The 13,410-nt window shown below is 45.0% G+C and overlaps 1 protein-coding gene across 2 annotated transcripts; it reads right to left on the bottom strand.

Moving 5' to 3' along the window:
- Window positions 1-275: 275 nt before the first annotated feature.
- LOC135906760 (sulfotransferase ssu-1-like) lies at window positions 276-11,889 on the bottom strand. 2 transcript variants are annotated; one of them, XM_065438335.1, is made up of 4 exons: window positions 11,775-11,830; window positions 7,467-7,606; window positions 4,524-4,726; window positions 276-1,088 (listed from the first exon to the last, which is right to left on the bottom strand). In XM_065438335.1, exons 3-4 carry the CDS (start codon window positions 4,716-4,718, stop codon window positions 345-347), a joined length of 939 nt encoding a protein of 312 aa, XP_065294407.1. In that variant the 5' UTR covers window positions 4,719-4,726; window positions 7,467-7,606; window positions 11,775-11,830; the 3' UTR covers window positions 276-344. The 2 variants fall into 2 exon arrangements, with proteins under 2 accessions (XP_065294407.1, XP_065294406.1); XM_065438334.1 differs by lacking the exon at window positions 7,467-7,606 and having other exon boundaries at window positions 11,775-11,889.
- Window positions 11,890-13,410: the final 1,521 nt, after the last annotated feature.

The following is a 13,410-nucleotide window of genomic DNA, read 5'->3' as shown; positions in this document are numbered from 1 at the left end:
CGTTGGCTCCTGCTTTCACCTTGTTCTCATTTTGCTCATCGTCACACACAAAAAAGTGGGATGATATTTAACCGGCTAATTAATGGAAAACAGTTGCCAGTGAGTTCGGTTCTTTCGTTGCATTCGCTTAAAGCTAATCTAAAGTACACCAAAGCCGAGGTGCGAGTTCCACTAAGAGACACCTAGGTCGGAGATTAAGGCCGCTTACCATTTTTTCTTCGCAGCGGAACACGGTAGCAAGACAGGTAGGGAAGTGGGACATAAAATACGAGGCGTGCAGAGGTAATGAGCGTTTGACTTTAAACAGTGACAGTGATTGAGTGTTTGACAAAGAAACATGATGCTCATGGGAGACCAATGTCCTTCCACAGACTCATCAGAGTGCTCCCCTTGGTCTTCAAGGCTATCCTGCTTTTCATGCGCGTTATTTGGTCCGAAGTGAAGTGGTTTTTCCAGTCACCGATGATTCCCTTACGTACAAATTCTCCTGTCATTGGAGCCGTCAATACTTCCGCTGATTCGATGGCGGGCGGCTGGTATTTTCCGGCGGCTTCCAATATTTCCACCATCTTTGTCCCCCATTTCTTGAATTCTTCGTTGAACCCCTTCATGGTCTTCATGCTGGACGCATTCAACACCCCTTCCAAAGTTTGCGGTTGCTCCCGCAGTTTTCTGCCATACTTTTCTCCCAGGAAATCGGCTATCTTTAGAATTCCGGCGCGTGGTTCCTTCTTTAGTTCCTCGTATGTGATAAAGAGCACGTTGTTGTCGTTTCTGTGGTCGTACCATGAGATCTGGTGGTCAAAGTAGTCACCGAATTCCACTTTTCCTTCGACAAAAAGGTCGAAGAACTTGTCGAACGGCTGATCGGTGAACTGGTACACAGCGAATGACTTGCAGTGATAATAGTATGAAACACAGCAGTCGTAGGGGTTACGGCTGACGTATATGTATTTTGCTTGAGGAGAGTAGGGCTGATGAGAGAATGGAAGGTGTGTCTTTATGGCACCAGGACGTGGCATGGATTCTGCGGCTCCAGCTCCGATCATCTCCATAAATGGTGACCTCCGCATGAACTCATCCATGTCCTGCAACGAACAGAAACTTTACATGTGGATGGTGAATCTTACTGCAAGACATTACGCGTGCGTATTGACCACTGGTCATATTGATCATGTGGGTGCGATAATACAATGGATCAATAAGATAGTAATTTCATTACAGTGTGCAGGTGATTTAATTTGCAGAAGCTAAGAGGCACGTTGCAATCATTGTGGGTCATTCTTAAGTGTTCTGCTCAAACCTTATAACATAAAGGGAAACGTTAAGTATATTTGCACCAGTGACTCCGCTGTACTTTTCGAAGCAACTATATGAACTCCTTGCCTGTCGTGGTGGCACCTCACTACGGATCTTGTCCTACTTTTATTAATGTTACGTACAATAAATGGACTACATTGGTTGGCTAGCACTGTGGTTATTTTCATGCATGTACATTACTGGGAACCTTTCAACGCACCAAAGTGTACTTGTTGTCGGCGCATGGCTTAATGTACAGCAGTATAACAAGACGACCATAAAGTTAGACAAAATTTAAATGATTTGCATACATCTTGTTGAGAACGAGGGGAGAGGGGAGACATTCCTTAATGGATTCTAATGCCTTTTACCCGGTTACACGCCTAGCTTGCTACTGCAAACGACAAGATGGATGCATGAAATGACCCCCTGAAACATACAATTCGCACACATAACCTAGGCAAGTAGTGAGGAAAAGCACATGCGGTAACAAGCAGCAAGGGTCTATGGTTCAGGCCTGTGTCACGAAGAGCAACAAATAAAGCCCGATTTGCACTCAGAATACCAGCAGTGCTGCTCGAAAGTATGAGAATACGTATGTCACAGTTCGAAGGAGTTTCTATGTAAATTAAAAGCAGATATGTTTGAGCCGCAAAACTTGCGCAGACGTAAAACACACAATGTAAGTCATGGTGCACACTGCACACACTACACAATTAGCATGGCACCATCTCTAATGTATGGATGAACTAGGTAGTTCGGGCAATCTCCACCTAATTAAGCTGTGCAGGAATGTGCGATGACGACTTCAAAGGCCCTAAGACGGGTGAAAATTGCGTTTGAGGTCAATAATTCTAATAAGTCCCCACTGTCCAACGCTGCACGTCACACCATAGGGTCCGCTCGGAGCACTGGGAGATTGCACGCGCTGAGTCTGACAATTTTCCGTTAGAGCATGACACGGAAGCCATTTGCGATAAATTGGCGTGCGTCTTACAATAGCTAGGTCAGTCTGAACGTTGCACACTCTGTCGCCGTGAGCGCACAACAAGTGAAGCACGATGCCAAGTTGCAGGTGACAATTCAGTCTCTGTTGGCAGTTGATGTCTCGAACAAGCTGATATACTAGTTGTGGCTACTTCAAGGAGATGAGGGCTGCCAAAGAACCTATCAATATCACCCCTTAGTTTTTCAGTAAGTTATTTTTGTAGATATCTCCGCACATATCGCAGAAGAATCTGGTGGTCACTCAGAACTTGCTACAATTGTGGCGTCTACTTTCGTAGTATCTTAAGACATCATCAGGTGCAAGAGATCTCAACGCTGGCAAGCATCGTCATTGAGAGCTGGCAAAGTCCGTGTGATCGTCCTGAGAGAACTGTTCTATGGTGATAAAATGGTGCTGAAATGAGCAAACAGAGAAGACGAAGCAGCTGCTGCAATGAAGAGAGAAAGAGAGGTCATAAGAGAAAGGCAGAGAAGTTAACCAGGCTTGTGGCGGCTAGGTCATACCAACCTAGCCGCCATAAGTTAACCATGCTTGTCGCGGCTATAGCATAATTTGATACCCCTGTTCTGTAACAAATATGAGCGAGAAATGGCTCTCATTTGAAGAATCCCGAAAGAAAGGTGTCTGCTCTTTCTCAGCGTCCATTTAGGAGAGGGTTTACCAAGAAATTGCAGACGAATGCGTAATATTTTGATTTCTGAGGCTTCCAAGATTTTCATACTAGTATATGAGAAGCTCTCTAAGGCCGGCGTAGTACTAAATGCGGATTACCGAAGCTTAGCTGGTGAAAGAATTCGCGATTTCCACGCACTCTCATTTAAGGAGTATCTGCGCTGATTCCTGTCTGCGCACGACTTCTGATGTGGAAGACCTGACGGCACTTGTACCTTAAAGTGCTTGTCGTCCAATGATCACTAGCAGTTTCGCAAGTATTTTGTAAACGGAAGAGCACGTTCAGAAAGATTGCAATTTCGCCCTATTAACTTTCGGCCATATCGAATTGAAATGATCAATAACAGGAAATGAATCGCTTGAAAAACCGGCTCTTGAGATCCCAGTGTTTTTCCATTGATTTGGCCCATAATCTAACGAATTCCGCGAAAATTTGTAAAACGAACTTGTATCGAACGAGAAAATTGACCTCTAATGGGATTTGATTGCGTTGGTGCTCTAAACATGAGTGAATATAAACCCTTCATCTCAAATTAAAAGGAAAGGATGCTTCGTGGGCTGAGATGAAAACATGAGTGAACGTGTGGTAACGGTTTGGCCTGCACTATTCGGGGCATTTTCTTTGAGTGCAACATTTTTTTTAAAGGTGGCCTATGGCAGATAGCAGAATTCTAACGCTTGATCTAAGTTACTCGATGAGACGGCCATTTGTTCTACGCGAAATCAAAATGTTCCATTGAATAACTAACGTTATTACGCTAATTAAAATTTTAAATAAGGATTTTGCGCAGCATACTTCAATCTACGAATTATAGCTGCTGGGTTCGCACGGCGTATCTCCTTGGAACGAATTCTCTGGACAACACCAGTTCCGAGATATTAATTTTCAGTGCGTCCGTCGAAATTCACTGGTGTTCCAGGTACTTTAGTGCGTCAGTGCATAAAACAATGGTTTATTTAAAGAGTAACTGGAATGCCAATGCATTTCGGCGTGTGTATATATCTGCATTCGGAGAGTATGTATCTGCAGATACGGCATACGCAAATTTAGGATGATCTTGTGCCCATGAAGGCAAAACTTCCGGCTTCAGGCCAATCACTTCACCGGCTTTGGCTTCAACCGCTTGTAGGCCCACTTGCAACTTCTCTTGCAGGGATTCGATCTCTGAAGTTACCACCAAACGATGGCAGCCGGCTCTCAATACCTATAGCCGATCCAACTTCAACACATTATTTTATAAGCTTGGTGTAACTTTAATGCAACCACCTATTACTTGCAAACTTGGTGTTCTATATGTTTGTTGGTACAAAAACTTCTTGTAACACCAATATATTATTTCACATTGCTATCCTTAAAGGACCTGCTCTGCCTCGTACACTTGGTGTTCAGCTGAAGCCAAATAAGTTGTTTTTTCACTTGCTGCTAATTGAATGAAAATCCCAAATCATCTTACGCTTGATGCCGCGCCATCTACACGGAGCGTAGCAAGCCCACTGTAGGCACGCTCACTGCGCGCTATCACAAGCGACCGAGAGTGCTCACCTTAGGTGACGTGCCGTCGTTAAATATGGCGTACACGATGTGCTGCGTCCACGTTGTGCCGCACTTTGGGTAGGAAACGACGAACACGTCCCCTTCCCTCGGCTTATACGCGAGTGCTTCTTTTATGATGTGCTCCTGGAATCCCCAGGAGAGGTAGATGCCGCACACATCCCTGTAGACACCATTCGAGTCCATGACGAACCCTGCGTGCAGAGAAAGCGAATGGTGCATTAGAGTGAGCCAATAACGAGTTGAAAGGGCGTAGAGCCGCAGTTGAAACTCTACCGAAATATCATTGTTGAAGCAGTGTATGCTTCCCTCTTACCTCTGCCTCTTATGCACTGTTTTGTTTGAACAGGACGCTATTTTATACACACCCCCAAATGAATCCGCCGCTGTGATAGTGATATGAGCCATAATATTTATGCAGCAACTATATATGCATGTTGTAAAAAGTGCTACCAAAACGGAGACTTAGCGAGAAAAGAGGACGCAGCGCTACTGACAGTTATACTAAAATGCATCTTCGCTATGAATTTATCTCCTGTTACAACACTTACAGCTTTTCTATTTTGAAAAATTGGGTTCTCATGAAAGAAAACGCTAACTTTAATGATTGTATTCGTCACAATTGGACCACGCTAAAGAACTGGGATATTCTGAGTGACTACTTAGGAATAGACGGAAAACAACATGCACTGGATAGAATACTGCACCCCCCAGTCATGTCTTTTCTACCTCCCCTCACGCTATAATCATTGCTTTTAGTGATTACTACTCTTCTTTTGAATGCCACTCGCGAGTTGTGTGCGATGTGGCCCACATACCCCGTTCACAATTTTCCCGTGAAACATGCATCCGGAACATAACGGAGAAACAAGGTAAGTGAGAATACGATCTCTACGTAAACCCTACGAAGGACCAAGAAGTCAAATAGACCGACGCGGCAAAGTACAAGAAGAGAACAGACCACGCTGTCGGCGTGATCAATGACCAGGGAGAAGAGGTAGCAGCTGCCTGGTTGAACACTCCAGACATCGACTCCGCGGAGAAAACGGCGGTATCCCTGGCGGCCACAACGGGAAAGTGAGATGACGATCACATCGCCGTCATAACGGACTCACAAACAGCGTGCAAGAAATTACCAAAAATGGCCACATTTCTAACCTCGAGAAACTGGGCAATTTTCAACTAATGTACATTGTTTGGGACCCGGGACACGAGTCCCTGGCGCGTAATTTAGAGGCTCACGCCGCTGCCCGAGATAAAATTATCCGGGCTATCCCACCGGGTTCACGAGCCCGGGTAGACCTACACGATGGTGTCCCGAAAACATACAGCGACATCCTGAGCCGCTTCAGACTAGGTAGGAGGACCTACCCATCCCGCACCACAAGCTGACTAGACAAGAGCCGGTGAGCTTCCGCAAATTACAGGCCGGCACATTCCAGCACGGCACCCTACTGCATGCCATGTATCCTGCGAGCTACACTTAAAGTGCGCCTTCTGCTCGGCGTCCAATACCGCCTACCACATGGTAATGGAGTGTGGGCACAACCCATCGATACCACACATAACCACACCAACTGTCGAGCAGTGGGAGGCTTAGCTGACCCGAGCCCTGAAGCCCGATCCCTAAAGACCAGCATTGCCGGGTGAGCAGGGCCAAGCTATCGGCTCAGGCCCACGCCATCCTGGACTAGGGATGCTGCCCACCTCGGAGGACTCCAGTGTCAGGTCATTTTTTTGAATAACGTTTATTCCTTCTACTCAAGACATGCTAGTTGTTTGTGTTCAGCATTTGGTAATTCACACATCAATTATTGCATTGCTGTTTGGGGCTTCACCCATAAAAAAACGTTTGCTACCCATTTTCAATTTACAGAAAAGGGTTTCCAGTATATTAACACACTTTCGGCCAAATACAAAATCAGAACTACTTAAAATAACTACGTACAATGAAAGTGTGTGATCTAATCACATATAACGCTGCTTCCTTGATGTTTGAGCTTATACGGAAGAAAATCCAATAAACTACTTTTACCATGCGTCAATATATATTAAATAAAGAACGCACAAGAGCTCTAGGCACCGTTTCCTATATAACCAAAAAACGCTGTACTTACGTTCGATATAGCTTAAGTTTTTAGGAACTTCGTGTTGCAACAACGTGAAAGCTCAAACGTGATTGACATTAATTCAGAGATTCAGTTGCGACAACACTTCCACTATTCCCTCATTTTATAACACAACGGGAGGCGTGCTGAACTAAGACTCCGAATTAGCAGATCCTGTCTTAAAATTTGAAATTCGCACTGAAAGTGTGCCTTTTTTCTTCGCACAAACCCCTTATCTTATTTAGGCTCATTTGGCCAAGATTACACTACTAACTTGACTCTCAAAGAAGCAAATAATTTTGCAGATTTCTCGATACAGTAGGCGCCCAGTATATATTGTCACTTTCACACGTGGCGCTCACATATCGCCCGATATATGTAACAGCTTAAACACCAATGGCTGCAACCTCTTTTCCGATTTACAGTTCTGCAAAAGTGGGGAGCGTTCTTTCAGTAAAGACCTAAACAAAGTGCTTTTAAGCCGCAAGATCAGTTACGCAATTTCAGTGCCACATGGGCGCCCACTAAAAAAAAAGGGAAAAAACGAGAAGCCTCGCGAAGCTGCATAAGTGGAGATGTTTATCTTACGATCAGAGCTTATCAACTTGTCGCCCATTGAACGTCCCTTCGAATTTCTTGGCCTAGAATCTCGCAGCTTTTCTCACAATCGTGGCCGCCGCGACCAATTGTTGACAGCACTGGCGCGAGTGAATGCTTGTGACTATGGTCGCTAAATGTAACAGCGGGCAAGGACTGCTCAGAAATGTACAACGACTATCACGAGGAAAAAAAGACCCTCGAAAGACACAGCAAACAATATACTTGCCTCCAGTGGAGTTCACGCGTAGATTAAAGGGGTTGCAGAGTGGATGAAGCCCGCTACCACCGCTGCGGTCGGTGCAGAAAGCACTGGACGTCTCTGCTTTCCGTGAACTGGGAAGGTGCCAAGTATTCCTTTCCCTCTTCCTGTTAGGCAAGTCCGTATTTTTCCATCTCGCGTGTCGACTAAGGAATTGCGTTACAGCTGCTCGAGGCGGCCATAAAAATTAGCGAGTGCAAAACGCAACACACACCCGTGCGACCACCTCCTGTCTAATCCTACACTACCCGGTATTTTTCGCTCCAAGATCTGTTTTAGACTGACAGTGCCAGGACCAGATTTCTTTTAAATTTTGTCTCCGCAATCCCGTTTCCCGTAAAGGCTGACGATACAAGTTATAAATAGTACAATGTTTTACGAGAGTGTAAACAGCACAAAGACTGCAAACGACAAGGATAACAACTCAACGCGGTGGACCCGTGGGCATTGTGTTGCACTTCTGAGTTCGAGGTGAAATCTGAATCCAGGCCGCGGAAGCCGCATTCGCGAGGTGACGTTATGCATGAACGCTCCAGTACTGGGCCCATTGGGTGCACGCTACATAAAACCAAGTGGTCAAAATTATTCTGGAGACTCTAACCACGGCGCGCGTCGTGATCAGATCGGGGTTATGGCGGGCAAAAGTAACAAATTTTTTGAAGTTATTTTCAAAAAGGATAACAAGAGGATATGCTGTAGCGTCACCGTCGCATTAATGAGCTCTATGTTGGGCCCATACATAACGAGACCCGTACGTATAGACATCGTCGTTAATCTTATTTCGAATCTAAAGTACCACATCTGTGAGTGTGAATGTGCTTTGGGGCATGTTACTGTTTTTTTTTTTCCTCGTTGGAAGGTCCTCTGTGCGCTGCACATAAAATGCCATACTTCGAGTAAGGCAATTAAGCGGTTCTTAGCCAGCACGTCCTGCAGTTCTACCGGTTTCACGTACTTCGTGCCTTTAGGCGGAAGTCACACTGCGGGATGGATCAGCGATGCAATCAGAAGGCAAGCATGACGTGGCTCAGTGCTACCGAATCACACCATGTACAAGACAAGCCGTAGACGAGTTGCTTGCGGGGTGATTCGTTCCGTCTAAGCCGCGTCACAGTTGTCTTCGGATTAACGCTGAAATCCATCCCATCCTGTAAATTCAACTTAGCTTGTTGCCTTCCTCGCCGACAGGAGGAGGAGGAAATAGAGAAGGTGGGGATGGTAATGAGAAACGCGTTTGGTCGGCACACCCTATTCCGGGGTACCGGAAAGGGGGAATAGAAAGATTAGATAGAGAGAGGGAAAGGAAGGGGAGGAAAGCCGCGGTGAGATCGAGCACGCACGCGGAGGGCGTGAGTGAGTCAAAGCCATTCCCATAGGCCAGTCGCCCTCAAGAAAGACAAAAGTGCCTTCCCAGTTTTCTGGGCCGACGAGCGATGGGGACGGTCTTCAAGTAGCACCTGCACAGATAACGGCCGATCGTCCAGTCGACGTCATGTGATAGATAATGTTTGTCGTTCCGACTGAAATCGATTACAATGGCGCAATAAATGTTCGATGTTCTTTTCCATACCGCACACGTCGCATGCAGCACGGCCGGTCATTCCGGTCAAAGCAGGGTACGCCATAGTGAAAGCCACTCCCAACCACAGCTGGTATAGAAGCGATGCCTCACGTCGGTGAACCCCGGGTGGAGGTCGGAGTTGGAGCGAAGAGTTCAGTTCGTACAACCTGGTGCGATTTATGTTAGCAAAGCCACACAGCCACTCGAACGAAAAAGTACGAAGCTGAGACAAATCCATGTACTGGCTGGTAATACCAAAGCGACTTCAACAAAAATTACTGAAGAAAACTTTCAAGCTAGTATCAACAACAGCTGCAAACATGGCGGTTAAGTCACTATTGGATTGATAGTTAATATATTTCCTTTTCCTAAACATCCCACTTGTGGCTTCAAAAGACTGTGTGTCATGAAAAACTATTCATATACACGAGAAAAATGTCTTACAAATGACACAGTTTACTGCACATATGCGAGTTCACAGAGTCCAGTCGCCTTGTGCGTTTAGCAAAATAGGTTTGATTCAATATTTAGCAAGTTGCAGGCAGAAAGAGCCCAGAAAATAAAGCAGCAAAAGCCTCCGAAGCTAAAAGGAGAAATGTCAGAAGAACGCGTGTATTAGGAATAACTCCCGGGGTATGTGAATGATCGAAATAAGAAAGATCGCTGTGGTAATTTTTGTAGGAAATTCTACCTTTATTCCCATGCCCGTTGTACGACCATGATTGCAAGCCGCACAGACACTACTACGACGGCTTCCTTTGGTAATTTTAGGTGGAAGCTTCATGATTGTGGGATCTCTGTGAACCGCTCGGAAAGGCAGGTGCTGGCGCCTGCAAAAATATCGTGCCGACCTCAAATGCGTCGCTGTGACGGCCTCTTCTTGGACACTGTATGCGCTGCAAAAGAGATGACTGCTCGCTAATCGCCGTGGGATATACAGGGGCACTAATTATCCAATTAGACGGAATAAAAAAATAATTTCAGCGTCTCCAAGTGACGCCAAACAACAGTACCTTGGTTCTTTCCAGCTACTTGGCATAGTCGTATTTTTAAACTGCGGCTAAAGTTAGCTGGAACACCCTGTACATCTTATGAATGAAGCTATTGTGTCGCTACCTTCATAATCACAGTGTGCGCCATATGTTACAAACAGTGTGTACCGGCAGCATTTTCCTTTACATTTTTCGCACGTATTGCTGACATTGTCTTTATTAAACAAACTTCGTTTTGCAATTACTATGCCTCAGAAAACTCTCAATAATGATGCGTTCGATGTCTGTGCACGCCTTTTCTGGTTTGAGCCAGAAAAATTTGAGGCAGTGTACTGACGGCTTGATTTAAAATCAGGGATGCCAGTGCCTAAAATACACAAGCACTTCACATTGCCTCACAAATAGAAATGTTCCTATTACTGAGCGGCTCAAGCGATTTATATACGCGGCGTCGGATATAAATGAACGAGCACAATTTCGTTCGCATCTTCAAGCAGAATTTTCACATACGTAATGAATTCTTCGTGCACTAAGCCTTTGAAATAACGAGAAAGCAACTGCATCTACAGCTCCACAGTTTTCGCAAGCCCGCAAAGTACGACTGGTCGAGGGGTTAGAGCAGTTACGTTTTACGTACCGGCGAGGAGGACTTAGGTTACCCCTGCATATTCTGCGTCACAATTTTTTTTTCAGTTTATTGATTAGGGGAGGCAAAAAATATTAAACCACTGTATTTGCATAGGTAACTTTCTGAGCTTCATGTTTTATATGCAGCGGAGCCATGGCCAGAGTCGTTTTATATGGTGCGGAGTCGTGGTCATCTATTTCACTGTGTTCATTTTGCAGAATTCTATCATTTATTTTGAAATACACGTTTACCTCTATAAACCTTCTATGTAACTGTAAGCGAAAGTGTTTTTGTTCGTCATTGCATAAAAATGAATTGATGTTAGTTCAGCGATACATTAACAAATGCGCTTCCACTGTTCACATATATTCTCGGATACAGCAAAGGCAGAGGTGCGGAACTGAGGCTTTCCTTAACGCATGCTATTGCAGGTGTTCGTAAACGCACTGCCAGTGTGTCATTTTTCTGCAGAACAGGCCTGTGGACTTCAAAGTTATGTGTGGAACTAAAAATGTCCTCATTCATGCTCATTTCATCAAACTTATTTGCGTCTCAACCAAACAGTCTAATTAACGTGTTTCTTTTCCAAATAGGCGCATAATGAATGCTGATATCTGCGCAAGTCATTCTCAGATTTTCTCTGATGCATGTAAAAGGTTCAATTCCAATGACTGAAACCTCTTTTATTTTTCAGTTCCTGCACTACTGACGCGCCCTTTTCAAAAAATGATCGAAATAATGTTTTTTTTTTTTAAGCAGAAAATATTTTACGAATGGTCTGTGCCGAATGGGGCACCCTGGAATAAATGGACAAATATTCTATCGAAACCACACAAATGTACATGTTTGCATTAAAATCAGATTTGTTCCAGTGGTCAATGACTTATTGTCCCTTTGAATGTCTCGTCCCCAAATCCCACTTCTCTGACATAGGACTCCGCAACGACCAAGTGCTGAGGACACGTACATGAGTTAATTCCTGTGACTACAAGTGCTAAATTGCAATGTGGTAAATTAATTCTTAAAAATGTGTTAGCGCTACTACCAGGAAAAAAGGTACGCTCAAAAACAAAGAAACGAAGCAGAACACTTACCTTTAATGGTCGACTTCAGCTCCGTTTAAGCAGTGTCAAGGCTGAAGGAAGCCCGTCACCACCACGGAGGCCCGCTCAGAAAGCACTCGACGTCTGTGCTACCCGTCAGCTGGACGAATGCCAAGTATCCCTTTCCTTCCTTCCATTGTGCATATCCGTATCTTTATATCTCACGTGGCAACTGAGGGATTGCATTACAGCCGCTCGAACTGCGTCTACATTAACGCATGCTGAAGCACGACAATCACCCATTCAAGCCACTCGAAATGTATTGACTACAGAACGGCGTACCTTATACGCTAACTGGTATATTAACCCGTAAATATTCTGTATCGCGTACCCGGGGGAAAACGACTCTGTCCCGTCACGCATTGTAACTGGGAAATGAGTGCGTAATTCGTCAAGACAAGACATTTGATGGTTATTATAGTGTGACTGCCGCTGATTGGTAGCTTCAAAATCGATAAGAAAATCTTATCACACCAGTGCCTGAGCATTCTTTGGCGAGCACCCTGGAAGAGAAGCCTACACATGGCGGCGGACTTCACCCTAGAATTTGAATGAGGGAACGCGTGGACAGGAAGGGGCAGCATCTCCTAGGTGCCAACCGTAGCGTACCGTACCTTCGCTGTTTGCAAGCTTACCTATAGCTCGATGAGGCTGTGTGCGGAAGGTCGCCCATCCCATGTTGTTCAACGTGGCGTTGTTGAAAAAAAAACTATTTCCGTCATTTCAGATATCATCCAACTGCCAGAAGACTGCAGAACGAAGGCGTGTCTAGTTATCGTGCGAAAAACGGCCAATGCCGAATGCGTCCTACAATGAACGTTTTGCATTACGACACTACAGTCACAGTTTAGTGAGACTTCTTGTGCGATAGAGAATACATGGGATCGGAAGGGAACGGTAATTAGCACCATACCTGAGAGAGCGGAGCACATCCTGAAGGAAGCGCGTATCTCGCATTTTATTCGTTACTGGAGCGAGTGCGTGGTATCGCCATAATTTAGAAGGACGTTTCTGTATTCATGAGAAAATAAAATAGACCAGTCCGAATAGAATGTTTCTTTCTTGAGAACACGTTAAGAAATTGAGCAGAAAGCATCGATGATCATTGTCATTGTAACCTAATAACCCCAACAAACAAATAAACAAACGAGCGAGCAAGCATGCGAGTAATAGAACCACCCCCTCCCCCACCCACGCCCAAGGGGCAAAATTTAGCTCTAATTGTGCTATGTGTGGCGTGAAAACAGCACTATCTGTGCACAGAAGCTATGCATAATCTAGTAGCGACTTCTTTCAATACACAAGGGTATAAAATTGAAGCACGTTGGTCGTTCGGTAGCGGATATATATACACTATTACATGTTTTCTTTAGATGGGCTTTTAGCAACCGACCGCATATGCTGGCTGAACTTAAGGCTCACTCGCGTCAATGTCACCGAAGAATTATTCCAGCTGCTGCTCGGACTCGCCGACTTGATGGTTTGGCTACCACGAACGAGCACTGTGTAGGAGGTGAATGCGCAGTATAGGTGGAGGAAATGTGTAACTGAACGCCGAGATATTGTCGACTCTTGTATATATCCGGCCGTTCGTAATAACCATCACTAACGGTGCCAAGGCGAGGTT

This window comes from Dermacentor albipictus, chromosome 7 (genome assembly GCF_038994185.2).
Source record: "Dermacentor albipictus isolate Rhodes 1998 colony chromosome 7, USDA_Dalb.pri_finalv2, whole genome shotgun sequence".
Taxonomy (NCBI): Eukaryota; Metazoa; Arthropoda; class Arachnida; order Ixodida; family Ixodidae; genus Dermacentor; species Dermacentor albipictus.
The sequence above is the reverse complement of the archived record's forward strand: the minus strand, read 5'-3'. Positions and strand labels throughout refer to the sequence as shown.

Excerpts from the sequence above, each read along its gene's own strand:
- LOC135906760 (XM_065438334.1), bottom strand. The coding sequence starts at position 4,718 with ATGGACTCGAATGGTGTCTACAGGGATGTGTGCGGCATCTACCTCTCC. Across the intron at positions 1,089-4,523 it reads ACGACGGCACGTCACCTAAG|GACATGGATGAGTTCATGCG; the intron begins GTGAGCACTCTC and ends TGTTCGTTGCAG.